This window comes from Hirundo rustica, chromosome 2 (assembly GCF_015227805.2).
Source record: "Hirundo rustica isolate bHirRus1 chromosome 2, bHirRus1.pri.v3, whole genome shotgun sequence".
In the NCBI taxonomy this organism is placed as follows: Eukaryota; Metazoa; Chordata; class Aves; order Passeriformes; family Hirundinidae; genus Hirundo; species Hirundo rustica.
The window spans coordinates 111,621,040-111,646,328 of NC_053451.1; the positions used below are offsets into that span (position 1 = coordinate 111,621,040).

At 50.5% G+C, this 25,289-nt stretch overlaps 1 protein-coding gene across 1 annotated transcript in view; it reads right to left on the minus strand.

Moving 5' to 3' along the window:
• Nucleotides 1-12,948: 12,948 nt before the first annotated feature.
• Nucleotides 12,949-25,289, minus strand: part of MED14 (mediator complex subunit 14) — a 34,559-nt gene continuing 22,218 nt past the window's right edge. The window contains exons 20-31 of the mRNA XM_040054856.1: nucleotides 24,878-25,030; nucleotides 24,428-24,697; nucleotides 23,057-23,212; nucleotides 22,411-22,522; nucleotides 21,658-21,789; nucleotides 20,435-20,617; nucleotides 19,535-19,770; nucleotides 18,699-18,878; nucleotides 18,393-18,500; nucleotides 17,826-17,951; nucleotides 17,018-17,207; nucleotides 12,949-13,556 (exon numbers count right to left, since the gene is read on the minus strand). Coding sequence (XP_039910790.1) covers nucleotides 13,483-13,556; nucleotides 17,018-17,207; nucleotides 17,826-17,951; nucleotides 18,393-18,500; nucleotides 18,699-18,878; nucleotides 19,535-19,770; nucleotides 20,435-20,617; nucleotides 21,658-21,789; nucleotides 22,411-22,522; nucleotides 23,057-23,212; nucleotides 24,428-24,697; nucleotides 24,878-25,030 — 1,920 coding nt within the window. The 3' untranslated portion in view covers nucleotides 12,949-13,482. The remainder of the gene's footprint in view (nucleotides 13,557-17,017; nucleotides 17,208-17,825; nucleotides 17,952-18,392; nucleotides 18,501-18,698; nucleotides 18,879-19,534; nucleotides 19,771-20,434; nucleotides 20,618-21,657; nucleotides 21,790-22,410; nucleotides 22,523-23,056; nucleotides 23,213-24,427; nucleotides 24,698-24,877; nucleotides 25,031-25,289) is intronic.

The following is a 25,289-nucleotide window of genomic DNA, read 5'->3' on the forward strand; positions in this document are numbered from 1 at the left end:
GGTTTTGTTTTGCTTTGTTTTGTTTGCTTTTATTTTTTATTCTTTTTGGTTTTGTTTTGTTTCTTTGTTTGATTTTTTTTCTGTTAACCCAGAGGTCCCCAGGAATCCATCAGCACAGGAATCACCTTTATTTCTTCTTTCCACTCTGTGTCTGGCCACTTTCACGCCACAGACCTGATTCGTTAAAAATTCCGCAGCTGCTGAAATATTCAGATTGTTGGAAGTGGTGAAACAAGTCCTACTTGCCATCGTTTCCCGCACTGTGTAGGAGTAATTGGTTAGTGTAGCCTAAATTAAATATTTGGCAGAGGGGAAACAATCTAAAAAGCGGAAGTCTTTAAATACTGACAAATTCCCTTACGAATTTCCCTGTAACGTGCAGCTTAATCTTAACTGGAAAATAAACACATTTGCATTCTCAACTCCATTTTTTTTTTTTTTTTCTCCTCAAGCTCTTCCTCTCTGGTCTCTGTTAAAATTTGGCTTTGGTCACGTCCCTGTTTTTCAAAGCATTGTAGTCTCTGCACTCCAATCCTTCAAAAAGTTGTTTATAATCTGCATCTCTTGCAAGCACTGGAGCAGCACAAATGGACAAGACTGTTCTGATGGAATTAAGTATTCCTACATGGGACATTATCCCTCAGGACATCCCACACTCAGGAGGACATGTGAATGAATTCTCCAGGGCTGGCCTGTTCCTGCACAGCTCAGGTGATCTTCATTTCATCAGCCTTAAGCTTCCCTCTGCCACTGAACTAGGCTGAGCCTGCACTGACAACGTGGAACACCCTGGCAAAGATTTGGGATGGGATGGGATGGGATGGGATGGGATGGGATGGGATGGGATGGGATGGGATGGGATGGGATGGGATGGGATGGGGGAGGTTATTTTTATTTATTTATTTATTTGAATGCCTGTGCAATTCAGATGGGGAGGAAAATTTGGGAAAGCAAAGAGAACCAGAGTAAGACTTGGATCTCTTTCCTTAAAAATGAAGATATGGAAAGCACTGAAGGAAAACAATGATGCAGGAAGGATATTCTGGCTCCCTCTCAGTTGCAGGGAGGATGTCCCAGCACCAGGGCTGGGAGAGAGGCCACAAGGAAGGAGGGAAGAAGCAGCCAGGGGCTGTCCCTCTCTCCAGCCCTCTGCAGGACACTGGGCACCTCTGGGCCAGTCCCTGCTGCACTCCTCCCTCTGCTCCCTCCACTCCTCGTTAAGATCAGTCCTTGAAAGAGCTGTGGCTGTGCGGATTTTGCTGTTCTTTGTGCCAAATAAAGAAGCAAGATGCTTCTAAAAATCACAGCTTAAGAGCAGCTGCCAGACTCTGGTCCTGACTTCGCCCTAAGGGACTGAAACAAGATGGGAAAAGGGCAGTTTTTTGCTTGGATTCTTACAAATATCACCTCATGCTCACAGCTTTCTCTGGCTGACTTAATCTCTGTAGTGCACCACAAAGCTCAGAGCTGTGAGGATCTCGATGAGCCACCCACCCTGGGGATATGGGGAAAACTTGGGAGTTTAGGCAAAAGCCTGTAATTAAGACAGAGCCTACCAAGTTTATAAACAGCATGTTACAGCACATTTGTCATGGATCTGAGTTTGGAGACAGAGGAGGGCACTGCCAGTCCTACATTTCTTATGCAATGCAAAGCAGAACCCCTCGTTGTATTTTCCTTTTTACAGCTATTCGAGCAGGGGCACCCTCTGCACCACACACGTCTCCATCCCAAATCCCTCTGGCCATGAGGAAGAAGAAACTCTCATTTCTGAGGAACACTGCAGTTCACTGCTGCCTCCAATCCCCAAGGGAGAAGGGAAGAGCTGCAGCAGTGTCCCTGCAGGGCCATGGCTGCGCTGAGCTCAGCTCTGTCCCTGCTGCCCACAAACAGCCTGCAGGGTGTGGGGCTGTACGGAGCTGTGTGCTGTGAAAGGAAAGAGGGCTCTTGGGAAATACTCTGGTCAGGGTCACCTCTGTGACTTTCTGCTGATGTCTGTAGCCCTAAATTTAAAAGGATGGAGGAGAGCTGCTGTGCTCCACCAAACTGGCCTAAAAACTTTCATCAGCCCACAAGGCAGGTAAATCTGCACAACAAAACCCACACAGCTGATGGGTCACCTCAGCAAACTGTCTGCAGTCATTACCCCACCATGAATGCCACTGGGGTTTGAAATAAATGAAACAACCTGGAATAATCCTCTTCCAGGATGCCCAGGATGTGCTATTTGCATGCTGCAAACAACAGTGTGTTTGAATGAAAGGTTGATTCCTTCAGCATTATCCCTGAAAATCTTCAGAAATCTTTCCCTGTTGGAGCAGCTGACTCTCGGGTGAGAGTTGGACACGGATGGTACCACGCTGTGCCAAGCTGTGCAGCGAGCAAGAGGCAGGAGGTGTGTAGGCAAACTCTGGGTTTTTTAAAGGCACCCATCTGCAACAAAGCAAAGCAGAAAAACAAATGCAAAAGTGTGTCAAGAAAAGCAACTTACAAACCTGATTCCACAGCTACCAAGTGGGTTTTCAAATCTAAAATGAATTCAAGTTGACTATGACCAAGTTGACTATGACCAACTCTGGATGGATCTGGGCACCTAGAGCATAGAAAATAATTTATTTCTAAAGATCACCCTGGTCCCTGTCTGGGAGATACCATGAAAGGAAAGGCAATACCCAGCTTAACTGTTGCCCCTAAGGTAAGTTCCAGCCCACAGAAGTCATAAAGAATTTATTGTTTCCAAGCACCCAGAGCTACGCTGAATGTGCACATTACACCTGGACATTCATTGTGGAGCTTTGTGAAAGGGAGGGACTGTGCCTACCCCACAAAATGAGAGGGACAGGACCCAGTGTGGGACAATCATCCCTGACTGACTCACACCCAAACTCTTCCACACCCACCCTGAGCAGATTCAGCTTGCAGAGATCTCACTGGAGCAGTCCCACACGGAGCCAGGGATCTTGGAGTCCTGCAGCTTCTGCACAGCAAGCCCGAGTCCCCCTGCCTGGCCCACTTTATCTATCAGAGGAAAACACACTCGAACACAGAGCATCCTTTGGAAACTACTGCTGAGCAGAAAACAACAGTGGGATCATTGTGGGTACCAGGAGTTGCCTGGCAGAAGCCAAGGCCTGAGTTTGGGTTCCCATCTGACTCCTCCCTGGCTGCTGGAGCTCTGTGATGGTGGAGAACACAAGACACACAAGAAACAAGGGATTTTTCTCCTCAGCAGCAGCTGCTGGGATGGTGCTGCTGGGAGAGCCACTCAGCAGCTTCTGGGGTGGTGTCCTGACACTTTAACCGAGAGCTGAACTGGAAAACTTGAACTCTGAGAGCAGAGCAGGTGGAAAGGGTAGAGCTGGGTTCAAACACAGGTTAGGTCTCAGCTTGGAGCTGACAGCTCTCCTCTGGGCACTGAGGTGACAGCCAAGCAGGACTGAGCTAGCCTGAACCAGCTGCTTCAGTGTGGGGGGAGGATGTCTCAGTAGTATTTGAAGTTACACTTCACTTCTCACACAGTACTGTTACCAAAATAGCTATTTTCACATAGCTAAATCCCTAGGTATCACTCAGGCTGTTCAAGTATTAAAGCATACACCTATTTTTCCTTTCTGTTTCTTCGTCATTGATGGCACATGTACACAAACACCTCTTTTCTTTGCCTTGTCCTTGTCCCGCTCCTGATGGGAGGACAGAGCACAGATGTAAATAAACAAGATGTATCTGTCCTGCTAGCTGATGTTTACACAGATCAGCAAGTCAGAGTGTTGGCTGTTACTCCACAGCACCAGTGTGTGATAATCCCAGTGTCAAGTTGTGGAGTAGCTTCTGTGGGGGCACATGCACGGTGAACAATGTGGTTTCCCAGCTGGGTGTGGAAACCGTGACAAGCTCCTACAACATCTCAGCACTTCACAAGCAGAGGCCTCGTAAGTACAAGGAGGAGAGGAGTGGCTGGAGGCAGCCCTGCAGAGAGGGATCAGGGCAGGAGTCGGTGTTGCTCCAGCAGCCAGGAGTGCAGAGCCCATCCCGGGGTGCACCAGACACGGCAGAGTGGGGTGCCAGCAGTGATTTTCCCACTGTACTGTGAGCTGGGCCTGTCTGTTTAACAAGGATGTTGAAATCCTTGGATGTGTCCAGAGGAGGGCAACAAAGCTGGTGAAAAGGCTGGGAGGAATGTCCCGGGAGGAGTGGTTGAGGACTCTGGGCGTTTCTGCTTTGGAGAAGAGGAGGCTGAGAGGCGACCTCATTGCTCCCTGCAGCTTCCTGAGGAGGGGAAATGGAGAGGGAGGTGTTGAGCTCTTCTCCCTGGATCCAGGGACAGGGTACGTGGGATTGGTTCAAACCTGCACTGTCAGGAGACATTTAGACTGGGTATCAGGAAGCATTTCTTTACTGAGAGGATGGTCAAACACTGGAACAGGCTTCCTGAAGAGGTGGTCGATGCCCCAAACCTGCCAGTGTTCGAAGAGGCATTTGGATCATGTCCTTAACAATGTGATTAAAATTTTGGTCAGCCCTGAATAGGTCAGGCAGTTGGACTAAAAGATCCTTGTAGGTCTTCTCCAAGTGAAATAGTCCAGTCCTCTCCTCTCCTCGAGCTCCCCAGCAGAGGCACCAGCACAGCTCCCAGCCCTGTGCCCTGCTGCTGGCTCTGTCCCTGCTTTTTGGGATCGACATTGCAGAGATCTATGCCGAAGCACAGCAAGGCCCAGCCTGGCCTGCAGCCCCTCAGCCGCCCCCCCCTCCTTCTGCTGCAAAATCAGCTCCAAAGGACAGGAGTGCTTTTCTCTGTCGCTTTTAAACGCTGCTTTGCCAGCTTTGCCAGCTGCTTTTGACAGCGTACTCGTCATGGAGGAAGCCTCACAAAGACGCAGACAGGAGCGTTGTGCTGCTGGGGGAGCGGGCAGCAGGCAGGGCCCGCAGCGCCAGGCAGGGCCCGCAGCGCCAGGCAGGGCCCGCAGCGCCAGGCAGGACCGCAGCGCCAGGCAGGGCCCGCAGCGCCAGGCAGGGCCCGCAGCACCGGCAGGGCCCGCAGTGCCAGGCAGGGCCCGCAGCGCCGGCAGAGCCCGCAGTGCCAGGCAGGGCCCGCAGTGCCAGGCAGGACCGCAGCGCCAGGCAGGGCCCGCAGCACCGGCAGAGCCCGCAGTGCCAGGCAGGACCGCAGCGCCAGGCAGGGCCCGCAGCGCCAGGCAGGGCCCGCAGTGCCAGGCAGGACCGCAGCGCCAGGCAGGGCCCGCAGCACCGGCAGGGCCCGCAGTGCCAGGCAGGACCGCAGCGCCAGGCAGGGCCCGCAGCGCCAGGCAGGACCGCAGCGCCAGGCAGGCCCGCAGCACCGGCAGGGCCCGCAGCGCCAGGCAGGGACCGCAGCGCCAGGCAGGGCCCGCAGCGCCAGGCAGGACCGCAGCGCCAGGCAGGGCCCGCAGCGCCAGGCAGGGCCCGCAGTGCCAGGCAGGACCGCAGCGCCAGGCAGGGCCCGCAGCACCGGCAGGGCCCGCAGCGCCAGGCAGGGCCCGCAGCGCCAGGCAGGGCCCGCAGCACCGGCAGGGCCCGCAGTGCCAGGCAGGGCCCGCAGCGCCGGCAGAGCCCGCAGCACCAGGCAGGGCCCGCAGTGCCAGGCAGGGCCCGCAGTGCCAGGCAGGGCCCGCAGCGCCGGCAGAGCCCGCAGCGCCAGGCAGGGCCCGCAGTGCCAGGCAGGACCGCAGCGCCAGGCAGGGCCCGCAGCACCGGCAGGGCCCGCAGTGCCAGGCAGGACCGCAGCGCCGGCAGAGCCCGCAGTGCCAGGCAGGGCCCGCAGTGCCAGGCAGGACCGCAGCGCCAGGCAGGGCCCGCAGCGCCAGGCAGGGCCCGCAGCGCCAGGCAGGGCCCGCAGTGCCAGGCAGGACCGCAGCGCCAGGCAGGGCCCGCAGCGCCAGGCAGGGCCCGCAGCACCGGCAGGGCCCGCAGTGCCAGGCAGGGCCCGCAGCGCCGGCAGAGCCCGCAGTGCCAGGCAGGGCCCGCAGTGCCAGGCAGGACCGCAGCGCCAGGCAGGGCCCGCAGCGCCGGCAGGGCCCGCAGTGCCAGGCAGGACCGCAGCGCCAGGCAGGGCCCGCAGCGCCAGGCAGGACCGCAGCGCCAGGCAGGCCCGCAGCACCGGCAGGGCCCGCAGCGCCAGGCAGGGCCCGCAGCACCAGGCAGGACCGCAGCGCCAGGCAGGGCCCGCAGCACCGGCAGGGCCCGCAGTGCCAGGCAGGACCGCAGCGCCGGCAGAGCCCGCAGTGCCAGGCAGGGCCCGCAGTGCCAGGCAGGACCGCAGCGCCAGGCAGGGCCCGCAGCGCCAGGCAGGGCCCGCAGCACCGGCAGGGCCCGCAGTGCCAGGCAGGGCCCGCAGCGCCGGCAGAGCCCGCAGTGCCAGGCAGGGCCCGCAGTGCCAGGCAGGACCGCAGCGCCAGGCAGGGCCCGCAGCACCGGCAGGGCCCGCAGTGCCAGGCAGGACCGCAGCGCCAGGCAGGGCCCGCAGCGCCAGGCAGGACCGCAGCGCCAGGCAGGCCCGCAGCACCGGCAGGGCCCGCAGCGCCAGGCAGGGCCCGCAGCGCCAGGCAGGACCGCAGCGCCAGGCAGGGCCCGCAGCGCCAGGCAGGGCCCGCAGTGCCAGGCAGGACCGCAGCGCCAGGCAGGGCCCGCAGCGCCAGGCAGGGCCCGCAGTGCCAGGCAGGACCGCAGCGCCAGGCAGAGCCCGCAGCACCGGCAGGGCCCGCAGCGCCAGGCAGGGCCCGCAGCGCCAGGCAGGGCCCGCAGCGCCAGGCAGGACCGCAGCGCCAGGCAGGGCCCGCAGCGCCAGGCAGGGTCCGCAGCGCCAGGCAGGGTCCGCAGCGCCAGGCAGGGCCCGCAGCGCCAGGCAGGGCCCGCAGTGCCAGGCAGGGCCCGCAGCACCGGCAGGGCCCGCAGTGCCAGGCAGGGCCCACAGTGCCAGGCAGGGCCCACAGCACCGGCAGGGCCCGCAGTGCCAGGCAGGACCGCAGCGCCAGGCAGGGCCCGCAGCGCCAGGCAGGACCGCAGCGCCAGGCAGGCCCGCAGCACTGGCAGGGCCCGCAGCGCCAGGCAGGGCCCGCAGCACCGGCAGGGCCCGCAGTGCCAGGCAGGACCGCACCGCCGGCAGAGCCCGCAGTGCCAGGCAGGGCCCGCAGTGCCAGGCAGGACCGCAGCGCCAGGCAGGGCCCGCAGCGCCAGGCAGGGCCCGCAGTGCCAGGCAGGACCGCAGCGCCAGGCAGGGCCCGCAGCGCCAGGCAGGGCCCGCAGCACCGGCAGGGCCCGCAGTGCCAGGCAGGGCCCGCAGCGCCGGCAGAGCCCGCAGTGCCAGGCCGGGCCCGCAGTGCCAGGCAGGACCGCAGCGCCAGGCAGGGCCCGCAGCACCGGCAGGGCCCGCAGTGCCAGGCAGGACCGCAGCGCCAGGCAGGGCCCGCAGCGCCAGGCAGGACCGCAGCGCCAGGCAGGCCCGCAGCACCGGCAGGGCCCGCAGCGCCAGGCAGGGCCCGCAGCGCCAGGCAGGACCGCAGCGCCAGGCAGGGCCCGCAGCGCCAGGCAGGGCCCGCAGTGCCAGGCAGGACCGCAGCGCCAGGCAGGGCCCGCAGCGCCAGGCAGGGCCCGCAGTGCCAGGCAGGACCGCAGCGCCAGGCAGGGCCCGCAGCACCGGCAGGGCCCGCAGCGCCAGGCAGGGCCCGCAGCGCCAGGCAGGGCCCGCAGTGCCAGGCAGGACCGCAGCGCCAGGCAGGGCCCGCAGCGCCAGGCAGGACCGCAGCGCCAGGCAGGGTCCGCAGCGCCAGGCAGGGTCCGCAGCGCCAGGCAGGGCCCGCAGCGCCAGGCAGGGTCCGCAGCGCCAGGCAGGGTCCGCAGCGCCAGGCAGGGCCCGCAGCGCCAGGCAGGGCCCGCAGTGCCAGGCAGGGCCCGCAGTGCCAGGCAGGGCCCGCAGCACCGGCAGGGCCCGCAGTGCCAGGCAGGGCCCACAGTGCCAGGCAGGGCCCACAGCACCGGCAGGGCCCGCAGTGCCAGGCAGGACCGCAGCGCCAGGCAGGGCCCGCAGCGCCAGGCAGGACCGCAGCGCCAGGCAGGCCCGCAGCACCGGCAGGGCCCGCAGCGCCAGGCAGGGCCCGCAGCGCCAGGCAGGGCCCACAGCACCGGCAGGGCCCGCAGCGCCAGGCAGGGCCCGCAGCGCCAGGCAGGGCCCGCAGTGCCAGGCAGGGCCCGCAGCGCCAGGCAGGGCCCACAGCACCGGCAGGGCCCGCAGCGCCGGCAGGGCCCGCAGCGCCAGGCAGGGCCGCAGCGCCAGGCAGGGCCCGCAGTGCCAGGCAGGGCCCGCAGCACCGGCAGGGCCCGCAGCGCCAGGCAGGGCCCGCAGCGCCAGGCAGGGCCCACAGCACCGGCAGGGCCCGCAGTGCCAGGCAGGGCCCGCAGCGCCAGGCAGGACCGCAGCGCCAGGCAGGGCCCGCAGCGCCAGGCAGGGCCCGCAGCGCCAGGCAGGGCCCACAGCACCGGCAGGGCCCGCAGTGCCAGGCAGGGCCCGCAGTGCCAGGCAGGGCCCGCAGCGCCAGGCAGGACCGCAGCGCCAGGCAGGGCCCGCAGCGCCAGGCAGGGCCCGCAGCGCCAGGCAGGGCCCGCAGCGCCAGGCAGGACCGCAGCGCCAGGCAGGGCCCGCAGCGCCAGGCAGGGCCCGCAGCGCCAGGCAGGACCGCAGCGCCAGGCAGGGCCCGCAGCGCCAGGCAGGTCCCGCAGCACCGGCAGGGCCCGCAGTGCCAGGCAGGGCCCGCAGCGCCGGCAGAGCCCGCAGCACCAGGCAGGGCCCACAGTGCCAGGCAGGGCCCGCAGCGCCAGGCAGGGCCCGCAGTGCCAGGCAGGGCCCGCAGCACCGGCAGGGCCCGCAGTGCCAGGCAGGGCCCGCAGCGCCAGGCAGGGCCCGCAGTGCCAGGCAGGGCCCACAGCACCGGCAGGGCCCGCAGTGCCAGGCAGGGCCCGCAGCGCCAGCAGGGCCCGCAGCGCCGGCAGGGCCCGCAGCGCCAGGCAGGACCGCAGCGCCAGGCAGGGCCCGCAGCGCCAGGCAGGGCCCGCAGCGCCAGGCAGGACCGCAGCGCCAGGCAGGGCCCGCAGCGCTAGGCAGGGCCCGCAGCGCCAGGCAGGACCGCAGCGCCAGGCAGGGCCCGCAGCACCAGGCAGGGCCCGCAGCGCCAGGCAGGGCCCGCAGCGCCAGGCAGGGCCCGCAGTGCCAGGCAGGACCGCAGCGCCAGGCAGGGCCCGCAGCGCCAGGCAGGGCCCGCAGCGCCGGGCAGGGCCCGCAGCGCCAGGCAGGGCCCGCAGCACCAGCAGGGCCCGCAGCGCCAGGCAGGGCCCGCAGCGCCAGGCAGGGCCCGAAGCTCCAGCAGGGCCCCGGGCAGGCGGGGCTGCTCCCGGCCCGGGGGTCCCAGGGAGAGATGCGGTTCCCTGCCCACACACACCACGTCACGACAATGTGGAGATTCGATTGCTTCACGGCCAAGGGCAGGTTTCCCGAGGGTGGGTAGGACTCCTCGTCTGTTTTTGATCAGCTGCAGTGACCCTGAGAGGGGTTAGACATCCGTGAGGGAGGCACATCCCCAGGTGTGGCAGAGGAGAGGGAGGGGACCCCTTCCTGCCTGACCCCGCTGAGCGCGGGGAGCTGCCTGCCCTAACACAGGGCAAGGAAATCAGCGAACCCCCTCCCAGCCTGGAGCATTCACATCCCCTTTTCTGTAATTTCTGACAAGCTCCTCCTCCAGCCGCTGCTCTCCAAGGGTCCAGGTGCAGGTGAAACTCCCGGTGCTCGGATAGTTGGAGCCTTCCAAAGAGGAGCACGTGTGGAGCTGGGGCACGGCAGGAGGAGTAAAACCAGCCCATGAGCGGCTGAACGCTGCTTTCCCAGCTGTGGGAGCCCTTCCCCGCGCAGTAGGGACACGTTTTCCCGCAGCCCTAGCTGTGAGCAGGAGCTCTCCAGCCAAGTGCGAGGGAGCAGCCCTGCTCCAGGGGCTCTGCCCTTCCAGGGCGGGGATTGAAGCTGCGCGGGCCGAAGCTGCCGGAGCCTCCGTGCTGCTGTGCACAGCCTTTCCTCGCTCAGCATCCCTTATCTCCCGGAGCAGCGGCAGCACGCTTCCTGCCGGACCCTCCACGCGGGGTCATTTCCTAGAAGAATTAATTACTGCTCTGCAGGAACGTGAGGAGCTGGGAGTACGCGGGGAGAGCGGCACGCAGCGAGGGGGCAGCTCAGCACCTGCTTCCCGGGCGTGCGATGCTCCCGGAGCCAAAGTTCAGCCTTAAAAACACTCCCCAAAATGATGATCCACCCGCTGAGCAGCGAACCCCCGGCGGCTGCTGAAGCACCTCCGGAAAAGCGTCGCGTATTTGGAGTCAGCATGATTTAATCTAAATGTGAAAGTCTCAATTACATCGCTATTATGGGGTTACGCGGAGTCACGGCTCGGTAATTACCACCTCGATGTTACATCTGGTTAATACATTTCAATTACAAGTTTAATTTATTGAAATACATTCTTACCTTTAAAACATCTGAAATTCTGTGGTAGATGGAAAATTTGGGCCAGGGGAATGGCTATAACCACTTGAGCTGAAATGGCTGGTGTAGCACAACTTGAGAAGTGACACCTTCGACAGATTAATCATAGATCTGATTAAAATGACCCAAATATTCTCCTAGCAGTCTATTTTTCATACAGAAGATTTTGCTTTAAAATGCTTGCGAACCAGAGTAACTTTCAACTGACATGAAACTGAGCACAAGCCTAAAGACAAACTGCAGATCGTAAAGAAAAACAGCTTCTGGTTTTATGGAGCTTTGTTTTGTCTCAGCAGTTTATCATCAGAGCTTGTTTCCCTGCAGCCTTTGTAAACTCAGTTAAAAAAAACATCTGCAGACTCAAAGGCGACCTGCAGAACACTCAAACCTAGAGAGATAAAAAATTAAAACTTAGTTTCAAATCAAAACCCCCCAGAACCTCACCTTGATTCTGCTCCTTGTCTGAATATCCACAGGGCTCAAAAAAGCTCCTTCCCTATTTTCTGTCTTGAGGAAACCTTTAACAGGATCAGTATCTGTTATCTGGAAAGCCACAAAATCTATGGCTGCCATTGGGAATGGCTTTTTGGACACCTAAAACATCTTTCCATCTGACACTGGCTAACATTTCTAAGCCGGAGCTGTGGATCAGCTCAGAACAGCTATCTTTCCTCTCTATAATTCAATGCCCTTGTCCTTGTCCCACAAGTGGGTTGATCAGAAACTTAGACACCTCAAGAAATACTGAAGGATGTGGAGTCACTGCGGCACTTTCAGTGAAATAAATGGACAAAGAAATCCACCATAAGGAAGAAATCTACAAATAGTCCCAAAGCAGCAGGTGGTCACATCGTCTGGCTGCCAGGAAAAGGGACCGAACACATGGAAAATGAAACTTAAAACTGAAGTTGTAAATACACATGAAAAACAAAACTTAAAACTGCAGTTGTAAATACACAGTCATTGCTTTGAAAGGAACAAATGTCTCTGGTGAGTGGGAAATGCTTCCTTTTACTATATAGTGTTTTCCTTAAGAATTTAATTATTTAGGAGAAATGTTTAAAATGCAGCATATGTTATGAGTGCTGTGCATAACCAAAAACAAAATCCAACCTTACAATCATGTGGGATTTGGAGTGTCAGTCCATAACCATCTGGCCGTAGTTACATGTTTTGTTTTCTCTGCCCTGTGCATAGGCTTCTCCCCTCCCTTTTATTTCCAAGTGCTGAAGTTCTGTCACCACCATTCTTGACATCCCCTGCCCCTTCCCACAACAGGTGCTCCCACCTCAAAACCAGACCAGTGAGCAGAACAACAGCCAGTCTTTTTCAGACACCCTTTTGTCAGCTCTCAATTTTAAAACATCAGTTTAGCTGTAAAAAGGCAGAAATATGGGCTCTTTCCAACTGAGCAGCAGCAGCAGCATTTAAAAACTGCAGGTTTTCACTGCAGGGGATGGGTTTTGTTTTTCAGAAGCAGAAGCTGTATAACCATCTGTTAGATACACACAGGTGAGAGCAGCAGTGACACAGAACCCTCAAACCACAGGTCCAAGGCTGAAATCTGAGGTGAGCACCAACCAAAAAGTGATTTCCAGTGGCAAGAGATTCAAAGGAAGAAGCGCTGTGACAGGCGTAGGGACAATGGGCAGTCTTGAAGACAGCAAGGCAGGCTGGAATATATTCACTAAAAGATACTTAAAATTAGTTGAAAGCATCCTTCAGTTGAGCAGGAAGCTCCCAGAGCTCTACAAAGGCAGGGAGTCAGCACAGCTGAAAGTCACTTATACAAAGTTAGGAAACCAACTTCAACTCCATAAAATTTTGAGAATGCTGATCCAGGAGAACAAATGGTTAAATGACAGAGTAACTCCTCAGGATGGACATTTTATTCAATTACAAGAGCCTTCAGTCATTTCCCACAAAGTTACCTACAAACATCCAATCCAGGAATTTAAGTTTCTTTTTTGTATCAGCCTCTTCAATTTTGTGGTATGGAGGTCCAGCTTCTATCTTACCTGCCTCTGCAATAAGACAAGAATCTGCTATTACAGACTCTATGACAGATGACAAAAGGTTCTTTCTTCCACTAAGCTTTGCTTTTGGGACAGAAAAGATGTAGTTCCTGGTATAAGAAATGAAGCACCATTTTAAGTAGGTACCGGTTATTTTTACAACCAGGAAAATGAACAAACTCTGTCCTACTCTGATTTGGAAAAAACTGAACCCAGAGGGTGAATAAATAAACAAAGATTTATTTGGGTTTTTAAGTTAGCAGCATGTGTGTGTGTGTATAACCACGATCACATACAGAGACAGTGCAGGAAGTGTGAACATAAGAGACCTGAGCAGTGGCTACAGGGGAGAGGAATAAACTTTAAGATGATACAACATCCAGTTTAAGATTTTTTAATCCAGTTTATTAAATATTGCTTTTTGGGGACATGTTTACAACAAGCCCAAATAAATTGTTTAAGGATTCAAAGCAGTCATATTAAAATACAGCTTCAATATAAAGTTTGTCACAGTTTTACAGTATTCAAAAATGACAGACCTGCCTTAAAAAAAGACTATTACACCAAAACATAAGAAAAAACAGAAAAACAAACAAGTTTGGCATTTTCATAATCTTTATAGTATAAAACAGAATATTAAATCTATTACCAGCAAGCTGATACTTCAATCTATTACCTAGTCTGAAGTGTCTCCCATTAAAACACACTATACAACAGCACTATACAAAAGTCGTGGTGATAATCATGTGGTGAAAGTGCATCCCTGAAAGTTTGCCAGTTTATATTTAGCTCTTAGAAAAAAAGGTAAAATTAAAACGTCCTCTTTTAACCGAAGGCTTTATTTTAATTTTTTTTTTAATTTTTTTTTTTTTTTTCTGTTTTGTCTCACTTTCAGCCTTCTTTTAAAAGTGTCTAGGGACGCCCCCCAGGGGGCAGCGTAAGATTAACCATCAAATCACGAACGGCTGCAAATATTGTGCATTCACCTGGAACAGGGAAAAAAGACAGGTTAGCACCGCGCCCCGGACAGCCCTTCCTCACTCTGGAGCAGGGAAAAGAGACAGGTTAGCCCCACACCCCACAGCCCTTCCTCACCGAGCCCCCTGAGCCCCCAGGGCACAGCCCAGGGTGCAGACACACGACTCCCAAAACCCCGGCGACCTCCAGGGATGTTGGGATTTTCCCAGCAGGACTGCTCTTGTTGGTGATGGAATTGCAAGTAGCTCTTAACTTTTAATTGCTTTTGAATGTCAGATTGAAACGATGCTAGAATTGATTGCACATGGACTGTGGTCCGATTTTTTCTGTATGTTATTAATTAAGAGCACCACATCTTACAAAGAAAATAACCCAACTTTTTCAAGTTATATTTCTATTGATTACAAGCAGAAACGAAACATTTTGAAAGACTCAAGTCTGAAACAGCTGGAAGATGTTTTCTTGTCCAAAGCTTAGTTTTGGAAACATTTCCAATTCCAAGACTGAGCAACAGTCAGGATTCTGTTTCTTTCAACCAAATTGCTCTGGCTCTACCCTTGACATCTAAACTGCAAAATAAAATACAGAGCAGGTGGACTTCTGTTTCGACCAGCTGAGATTTAATGCTGAGAGGAAAAAACAGCCACAGCTACCTCAAGTTTTAAATACCAGCACTTGTTGACAAAAATACATACTGAATAGCTTAAAGAAGTTAAAACCAACAGAAGTGAAAGGGTTAAATAAGAACAACAAAAGATGAAGTAACAGGCAGCTGTGATTTTAATCTACTGTTTCCTGCTAAGAGAATGCAATTAATAGCCACTGTTGTACCCTGGTCACTGTGGGCTGAATTTTTCCTGCATATTTCAAGAAATATCAATTAGAAGACATTGAATTTTGCTGCTGAAGGAGCAACAGTGTGAGCGAAGAGATAAGAGCAGAGCCTGCTGGGATGCATTAATCTTAACTGCCAGACTAGGGATTCCCAAGATTATTTTGGGCAAGTCATTATCATATCAAAGCTACAAATCTGGGCTAAATACCATTCACTGCATCACTGAAAATCAGACACTGGAAAATGTTTAGTCGTGAAGTGCTTTAAGAATCATCACGAGTCCCTTGAGCTCCTCTCTGAGGGTCACCTCCAGCATCCACAGGGACTTTAATTTCCTTACCAGATTAGTGTCCACTACATAATGGAGGTTTTGGACTTACAGCTCAAATTTTAACTTATTATTCCAGGGCATTGATTTCCTCTCAGTTCATACAAGTATTTCCCCAAAGTAAATTATTTTCTCCCATGGAGGCATAGGTAAAGTGATATTAGACAACGTGTACTCACAACGAGTCAACATTTTACTGTTAAACACAGCAGAATGTGTTTGCCCACAGATCTGAAAAGAAAACTCTTTCAAAAGAACTTACTTTTCAGGCACTACCATTTTATTAAGAGGAAAATTAAGCCGAATACAAAATACTTTCTCACAAAGAGAGAAAGGTAAAAAAGGTACAGCCAGAACAAGGCAACACTGATTCCAGGTTACAACGACAGTGCCAGTAACATCATCTGTGCACGATGGGAGGCCCTGGTCCTTCCTGACTCAAACAGTGAAAAATTCCCTTAACCAAGCAGATTGCAATTAGTGCAGCAGAGAGCTAACAGGTAGGAAAGTCAGGAAAATCCTGGGTACAGCACAGGAGCAGCAGAAGAGAAAGGAGCATCAGACGAGGAAGGACACACATCTGGGATCTCCCATGTACTGCTGTTTTAAGAGAAGTCTCCCAGCTATCTACTTTCATCTTTTGGCTCTCCTATCACCTTTCAATGGTGAAGAAAAGAAGGTATTCTTTTTCTTTTTGATCAGATATAATAATGTATGTTTTGACAATAAGAACAGAGGAGATTGCATTTCAAGTGTCCTCAGGGAAGATCCTACTTTTGCTGGGTGATGGTGGAAATAAAATCATACAGACACATTCTTTCTTTTGAAAGTCAGAGGAAAGACTACTACAAATTTCCTCTGCTCAGCCGGCTACATTCTCCTTTACCTGGACAAGGTTCTGCTTGTGGCTTCAATGCTTTTCCCTTGCTTTTTTTGCCCCTGTACTGGATTCTGAAACTGCTTCAAAACTTGCATGACAAACAAAAATTGTCCATTCTGATCTACCTAGTGACCACCATAAAACATCTCACCTTGCATCTCCAGAGCAGCTTTGATAGCTACTTGCTCTGCCTGTGCTATTTTGTGGAGGGTTTACTTTAAAATACAACCCAGGACAATAACAAACAGCAAAGCAAGAACCTACCCTTTCCCACACCAGGGGAACTCTGTGGGGAAGCACCTTCCAAAAGCAACACCTGAAGTTTAGTTAATGTATTTTGAAATTAAAGTGCTATACAAACAACAGCTGTTTTCCACATACAGAACTCCTACAGGGAACTCCACATGCCCTCAAGGCTATTTTCTCTTCTATCTACCTACACTATTACTACATGTTAAACAGAAAGTGCATATTCATTTAAATCTCATCACAAGTTTCAGAAATGTATGCATATCCACACCAGTTTATGGTAAACATTGCTCATGTTCTACCAATTGAAATAATCCATCAAGCATAGTTAAAATTACTGCATAACAACGAGATGAATAATTATACAAAAGAGAAGTAAGAGTCAACCTCTGGATTCACAACTTCAATCTATTCACTGGGTTATTGGAAAAAAATTTGTTCTTCATCAGAACTGAAAGTTTTTGTTCTTATTGTGTATTAGGACCTCAAACCACTGCTTACAGACAACATGCTGCCCCAAAGAACCTGCTATTGTTCTTCCACGTTTTAGATACTAAAAAAATCTAAAAGGCATGACAAACAAGAGGGAAAGCAAAGCACAACGCTGCTCACGGTGCACTACCTACAGGCCAATGAACACTCAGAACAACCTAGCTCAAACACTTCACAGCACGTCTGGTGGACAGAACTGTACGCACCTCTGCTAGTGGACACACTGACAAAGGAGTATACAACCACTGCAATTACTTTGAAATCATTCACAGCATGTGGACAAGTTCTGATAACTATTTTAACATCCCTTTATATTCTACTGTTAAGCTGAGTAACTTCATAATTAACCATGAAAACTGACATTCGGCTACAGCGTATTTCTTGTGACTCATTCTAGGCCCATTTGTCAAAAAGGGTGACTCTTACTGAGCAGCAAGAGTTGGGCCAACAAGAGGTGGGTGCATTCTGTCACTTGGGCAGAACAGCAAAACCCAGCCTGAATCATCAGTGCAACCTTCTGCTGTGTTGCCAGTACTTCCTATTAAGTTATGTACTGCCTGTCACATCAGGAATTTTTAAGATAGAAACCAAGAAGAAGTCAGACTTAAGAGAGTTTAGTTTTACACTGGAGATTTGTCACAGATGTCTGGGTGAAGAGAATATATCTACTGGACATGTACAGTACCTGGTCGTGGTGAATTCAGTTCAGCAAACCTCTTTAGAATATTGCTAACCATCATTGGAGCAGCAACAGAAGAGTTCTGCTGCCTGGGAATGTCAGCCTGTTGCGTGGTACCCGAAGCCATATCATAAATAATTGGGACAATAATGCTAACAGCTTCCTGTGGGACTGTTGTTTTCTGTGTTAGCTGAAGCTGTGGGAAAACAACCCAAAAAGTGTGTTAAATTGAATGACCATGTACTTCAGTGCAACTTCTGATATAGTTAAACACTCCAGGCCTACAGACAAGCAGGTACTTCGGCCCCCCTGTTTTCAGACATCAATTCTGTAACAGGGAAATTATCAATCAGGTGGAGACTATTGTCTTCTCAAAAACACCCCACAGTGAGCATTGCCTCTGGCACAACACTAATGTAGATTTGTTCTGAACATCTCATCCCTGCTCTCCTCTCCCAGCACCACTAATGTGCACATCACCCCATCTAGGTGGTTAGTGCCTCAAAGAAGAACTAAACACCCACAAGCTGAGCACTTGAAGATGCAGCCCCAGAGGGAGCTAATCTTTATATATTGTCAACATCTCTCCAAGAACACAAAACACGAGGAGCTGCTGTGCTTTAGTAGGAAGGAGAGCAGGAATACGAACCGAACTCATTACAAAAAGAGATCCAAGCAAATCCAGGATTCCAAAGAGCACAACACTTTTAGCTATTACAGCTGTCAGATACAGTGGGCTTATGTTTTGTTACGAACTCATGATGATCTCAGAGACATGCAGGGTTAGAATTTTAAAACATATAGCTCTACTTACGAAAAACAACATTTTGGATTTCAGCACAACAGCAGGTGTTCCTGGAGGCGCAATTGGTGGAGCGCTGGGAGGGATTGTTAAACAAAACTGCACATTCCATTTCAGCTGACTTGCCTGGTCAGGGAACTGTTCAGACAGAGCAGCACAGAGAAAGAGCAGCAAAGGTCTCATGTCAGTGACATACACAGCTAAGAAACAGGGAAGCACCACAAAGTACAATGTGCCTCTTAAGCTAAACCTGCAGATGTTGCCCGGTTTAGAGAAATCAGAGTAATTCTGAAAGAATTGAGCAGAGTCACACAATCAGAAAGATTCTGGCCAGGCTATGCATGTGCCTTTTGTGCAGTAATGTGTCTGCAGATCCTTAAAATCATAAGTTTAAAGGAGAAATTTTGAGCATTTCCAGGAAAGCTAGCGGTAAAATGAAAACTTGTCCAGTAACACTAAATAACTTACATATAAATTTAGAGTAATTTGTGTGTTTGAAGATAAAGATACAACAGCTTTTTTTTCAAAAATATAACAACCAAAGTTAGGTGAACTAAATAAATAGAAGAGTGGACTTACCAGCTCCAGTTTCATGATGTGTACGCAGTCCCTGAGGATGTGCGTGGGAGCCCCTAGTAACTTTGTGAAGGCTATCAGGGTGTTTGCTTTAAAAGGTGGTCCTGCAACCTAAAGAAAGACACTATTTACTAGTGCCTATCTAGATAATAAATATATCATTTAATATGCAACCAGCATGCACAGACATAAATTTTCTATTTTGCAGCTCTTACACATGCCAGTCAAAGTCAGCAAGACCACTCAAAACAGCATAAGAGATTAAAAGTAATGCACAAAAATGTCAACATTCTTGATTTCACTACATACCCTTGTTTCAAAGAACTTCTCCAAAACCTGTAACTCCTCTGATTTCCACTGTCCTGTATTTTCAGGTGTTACTTTCAGCTGCAAGGTCTGGTTGGTTTTGGGATTGAGAGCAACCCTGCACTTCAGTGCCTCTGTCTTGAACATAATGACACCTGGTTCATTGGAGTTTATTAACTGTAGCTGCATAAAAAGGAGATTCACAGTCAATTTAATTAAATGGCATGAACTCTCACACACACACACACACACACACACACACACACTCTCCCTCCCTTCCCAAAGTGAAGTGATCAACCTTTCTTTCCAGAAAGAAACATGATATTTTAATACTGGTAAAATTGCCTTGAATAAGCTTATGCCAGATTTGGCTTCTTTCTCTGTCACTGAATCCATGGCACAGAAGTGAAGAGGCACATTTGCCTGTCCCAAGCCCTAAAATAACATTCCCGACTGAGTAGTTAACACTAACTAGTAACTCACTTCTCTGGCAACCCTGAGTGGTATCCACAGTAACTCCATGGCTGTTCTAGTAAACTCCCAATGGACATGCTAAACCCAAAGAACCCACAGCATCTGAAACTCTGGTCATAGACTTGCTGTCTTAACAGTTACCAAATTTCACCTGACCAAACAGGTTTTCCACATCTAATATGTGTGGAAAAGAAGCGGAACTAAATGATTTCTCTAAATTTTGACACTTTAGATGGCAAAAATCAGAAGTACAGCACAAGTCTAACAGCAAGCAGTTACTTTATTTGAAGCACTTCAGTTTGTGCCTGATTTGAAAGACACAGGGCAGTCACATACCCACAGGTCCACTCAAACTGAAACCGTACCGTTTCCTGTTGTATGATCCTCTGGAGATGCCTCCTCATAATCACTGATCCAAGGAATCGCTCAAGAGGGGAGCATAGATAGCTGCCAGCTAGTCCTGGCACAAGCCCAGGGGTAGGAGAGGGCAAGAGCAGAATATTCAAGGCACTGTGGGTGAGGATTGTAGGAATGGATGCAGCCCAAGAGCGCTGAGGTAGTTTCCGAGGTGGAGGCATGCTTGTCGGCATGACTTGGGAACCTGTGGGACACAAGGACTTGCAGTAAGGGAGGATTTAAGCTGAAACATAAGATATGTGTTCACTTTAATTGTCACTATTCATCAATAAGTCCTCTAGGCTGAAGCTCAATCCTTCTTATTTAAGAATTTGCCTGCCTTGTGACAGGCATCAGACAGACGAGGAATTAGTTTTGACCCTGAACCCATGCAAAGAGTCTCATTAAAATCCTCCTCCCTTTTCCTCTTTCTGCAGCATGCCAGCAGACAGCAGGTTTGCACAACAAACTCGATGGGATGTAAAGATGGCTAAATCAGTCGTGCAAGAGCAGCATTACAAATCTATTATGTGAAAAGTTAGTATTTGGGTTGGCAAATGTGCCTATCATTGCTTTCACTCTGAAGACTTTTCTCTTAGTCACGGAGTTCAATAGTTTCAGACTGATTTCTGCACTGCAACAAGAGCTATCATCAATCCTGCTGACATTTATGCTGTATGCTTTAGCTCACTTTTCCAATTTGTTATTGAAGATTTGAACTAGGACAGAATAAAGGCTTAATTTCCTTAGACATTTTACTGCACAAGGACAGCAAGGACTATTACTGACACAAGAACTACCAAAAGCAACACAACTAGAAATGTTAAACATGAGTGTTTCACAGTTATAACACTGATAAAGAAGCCTACTTGTTCCAGCTCGTGGGGAATGAGAGGCATCAGGGACAGGTGAATGAAGGGAAGGGTTGGCTGGTGACATTCCAGGCATCCGTGCTGCTGGTGATGGACCAGAGACCTGGGGAGATCCCGGCCAATTCCCTGCACGCTGACTGGGTGACATCATGGTGTATGGTGAGCTTGGGTCTATGGTACCTACAGATGTTACAAGACCATTATTATTTCTTTAAAAAGTAAAAGGCTTTCTAATAGAGAAATCTAGAAGAGGCTTACCAAAATCTGTAAAGCATGAAAGTGCCTGCAAGCTTTTAGACTACTTTTTATAGCCATACAAAACACACGAGTGGGGTAAAAATCAAGATACAGATTTCAAGGGTTTCCAGGTTGCATTTTTAAAACAGCAGAACTGAATGTTAAGGAAAATTTTGATGTTCAACAAGTAATAGGTTCTAAACCAAAAGGTGCTCTTGCCTACAGACTTGGACTTCTACTGCTCCTTAGCAAATGGAAGCCTCAGTCAGACAATTCCTTATTTATCCTATATACTGTTATATATTACTACTGTATCTTACAGTTATTGCTGCAAAGGTAACTCTGCTATACAGACTGATCAGAACCTTAAACCTACTCTGTGGTACATCTCTCTCACTCTGTTCATCTCAACAGTCAAACTGATGCGTGAAAATTACCTGAACTGTTCATTTGCTGTGATCTATAGAACAGTCTCCAATGCACTGTGATTACACAAAGGATTGTTTTGGCAGCTTTCAAAAAAAACCCAACCGAATTAATAAAGGAAACAACCAAAAGGCATGTTGTTCACATACAGATATGTCAAACCAGCCAGACTTTGACAACATCTAACCTGTTCCAGTTATTTTTCCAGGAAATGTAAGCAGTGAAAATCCACTAACTAACCTAACAAAAGAAAAAGCTCATTAAAAGCTGCAGCCACTGCTCTGCTACAAGACAACATTGAATTTCCCCACATTAGTAAGCAGAAAGGAGTAACTGAGAGTCGATTTTTAACATGTTAGGAATGCCTCAACATGCCATGCAGCTACTTTTAAATACTGTTAACAGTTAACACTCACATATATGAAAACAGCTACTTGAACCAATTACAAACCATGCGTTTTTCTCAATTAACTTAGGTCTGCTCTGGAAGACTTAATTTCAAGAAGCAAATCTGCCCTCTCTGTCACCACATATACACCTGCCAGTAAAAAACTCACCATGTGGGCTGGCAAAGTTAGCTGTTTGTCCCATTGTGATTCCAAGAGAGGAAGGTGAAGGAGTTGGACCAAAGGATGCTGGTGATGGTGCTCGTAAAGCCCCGCTAGGTGAGCTTGCAGCATGCAAATTTCCTGATCAAAGACATCACATCACTTGACACACATATTTCCCATCTTTCTGTTCTAATTTTTTCTAGCAACTGCTCCCTCCTTTTTAGGGAGACAGCACACAAGATTCAAGATTTGGTTTTGCACTCAATGGCTTTATTTTGTACATGCATGACTGTTACATTTTTCAGGTTGATTTACCACACAAAGGAAACTTCCCATGATATCTGGCTTGCAGAATAGCATTTCCCCCCCTGCCCAGCCCTTCCCCAAATTTAAGTATTTTCAGCTGTTGTTCTACAACAGCTGGGAGCAGAAAGCAGAGCTTTGGTGATGAAAAGCTTCTCTGAGGAATCAGGCATTGAAAATTAATAGGTTTTTGTCTTAGCAAGTTATAAATTGTAATAATGAAACAGTTCCAAATATTACACAGCTAGAGACGGCAGTTTTACTTAATGGGGTTTTTTTAGCTTCAAAATGTACTTTCCAAAACATGCAAGGCAAGGTCCTGCTTTTTTTCCCCGAAGTGTGAGGTGCATTCTCTTGGCTAATCTGGGGCTAAACACAGCACAAATAATAGAAAAAAAAACATGCATGCACAAAGACCTATTTTTCTAGTACAGGATCAGCTCCCAGCCATCCTACCTGGTGACTGAGTGTGCATCATGGACGGGGAGGGTGTCACTGTGTTGTGGTAGGAGGTGGGTGGTGAGGTGAGAGGATACGCTCCCGAGGCTCCTGCCTGCTTTGCAAACGGCTGAAATTGTCAACACGGCACAATGAAAACTTTGGATCATTTTGTACCAAAACAAAAGTTAAGTATATGCAGGAGAATACTAAAGAGGCTTCGGTCTTACAGGTTCATCCACACAGTTGTTTGATTTTTTAATGCTATCCTGTTCAGCGTTCACTGTTTTTTTCAGTTTCTTCTAAAGACATAATACCTCTGCACCTCTCTCATTTTATCTGCCACCCTGTAACAGCAAAGCCTCCTGACTCTCCCTCCCATCTTTTATCTTAAACAGTTGTTTTCCCTCCCTCAGTCCTTTGCTTCTAGGCAGCAAATCTCATGTGACCTTCCAAAGCTGCTTTTCATATGCTATGGGCTGTTTACACTGGAATGAGAAATGGCAAAATAAATGAATACATTTTGCCCGAAGGGGAATTCTGCAGCAGAGTGGGTTTATAGTCTCCCTTTCCATTTTGTTACTGCTAATCCCTTTAGAACATGAAGTTCTTAGAAATCTGCTGTTGTGGAAGACAATAAACATTAATTTTGCCTGAAGGGTACCTGTTGTTGTGGCTGCTGTGGTGGCTGCTGGGGTTGGAGCTGGGATATCAAAGAATCCATCATGTCCCCTCCGATAGGGGAAGGTGGGTTGTCATCTTCATTTACAGATCGTCTCCGTGCATCCTGATTGCTGTCAACAAACATGTTCAGGAATGTCTGTGGAAAAAGCAGTTTTGTTACCAATTTGCCCATTTAAATTTTACTATACAAATGAAGGCAGTATTTGGTAAGCTTTAAAACTACGTTTGTTAGCTACAGCACATAGGAGACAGGCAGGCCTCTGGAACTAAAATACTAGTGGTCATTCATTCATTGCAGTATAATTAATCTGCAAAATATCTCAATTCATAAACAGAGACGCCTGGCTCTACAACAAGAAATATCTCCAGTATATTGAAATAACGACATTTTTCTTCTCCCCTTAAAGATAAGGAAAAGCCTAAACCTGGAAATACCTGTTCCAGAACAACTCATCAGTATCCAGAACCTACAGGGCTGCTGTGTCACACCTACAACTGACCTGCTTGGTTAAGTACATCTAGGTCACCTGCTCCACAGCATTCTCTTGTACACAGAAGAACCTGCCAACTTGAATTAATTCCTCCTCTACCTTTCCATTTCCATTCTCTTCTACCACTTTACACCGGTGTCTACAATCTCCTATCCATTAGCCTTTCATTTAGCATTTGTTAAAGAAGCAGATGTTCAAGATCAGTTAAATGAAATACCAGAGAATCAATATTCAGTTACAAGTGTCAGAAAAAAAAATTAGCAAATTAACCTGTTTCTCAAGGGGTGCTATTTTCCAATACTTCAGTATAACTAGCAGTGGTACAAACTGCCCTCAGGTATTCTGTCAGTGTGCACACATTCATTCTTCAGGAAGAGTGAACCAGCACTGTATTTAGAAGCAAAACCAAAGGCTCCTGCCACACACTGATGGAAACTGTTTTAAAAGAGAAGTTTCTGTCTAGAATCCTCTGACATGGGAGTACTGTCCCACCTGTAACTTATGAGCACCGTACTGCCACACAACACAGTTTGTGAGGAGCAGCTGCTGCTAATCCTGGAGCACACACCTAGACTAGCCACAAAGCTTCAGCAAGTTTCAACAAAAGGATGCCTGAATACACAGATAAGAAAAATAAAAACCCCAGCACTTGATGTTATTTTCTTAAAAAGGAAACGTGTTAATTCAAACTAATCAACAGATCGACCAACAAATCAAAAACTTCCTCCCACACTCAGAATTTTGGAAGGACCGCAGCTCTCCACCAAGAAAACCTTCGCCAAGCTCTTCGCCTCAGATTCACACTTGCAAGTGAGCAGCTCATTCCTTTACCACCTGGCAGCAAACACAGGGGTGCTCACCTTTAACCCTGGCGCTGGGTAAAAGCCCTCCACGATCTTGCTGTTGTCGAAGAGGCTGTAGGCGCCGTCGCGGATGGCCACCACGCCACGGCTGCGGCAGTAGATGTCGATGCAGTACATGTTCCTGAAGGCCAGCCTGATGTGCGTGGGCGACTGGGGCAGGATGGAGAAGCACTGGTAGGCAGTGTTGGTGCGTTGGGTCAGTCCCAGCATGGGCACGGTGGGGAGTTTGTTGATGGCGTTTAATGGAGCCTGAGTGTCAAACAAAACCTGGGAGAGAGCGGAGACTGAGAGGTCAGGTAGTGTATCCAAAAGGAAAGGTCAGGGAAAACGGGGCAGAGCAGGGAAAATGAGATCCGTAAACAATCCTAACACCCTTGAAGAGTTTCACCCTAGTTCAGCTCCCTAGTGTCTTGCAATTTTCTTGAGAGAAGTTTTTTAGAACATTACCTGTAACAGCTGCACCACGTTTGGCGTTTTATTAAACATCTCCTGGAGCTGGTGCAGAATTGTGTTGTGACAGTTACTGCAACCTGAGTTTGGGCCAACTGTTCCCAGTGAAATGTGGAACTTCTGGAGGATGGAGTTCCACTGAATGCTGATCTGCAATGTCACAAACATAAAATGATCTTAGAAGCTAGAGCAAGTAGGCTGTAATAACGAGGTTATAATAAAAGATTAAAACAAGAAAGTTGGTCAGATTTAATTTTTTTTCCCCCATTTTTCATCAAACCTCAACAGATTCCTAATTCACCTTCCTCAAAAGCTGCTGAGGTTGTGAAGGAAAAAAAAAGCACTTTCAGCTTTAACACCCATTTAGCTGCCTGGATTGTTGGAAACCAAAGAACTGGGCACTCACATC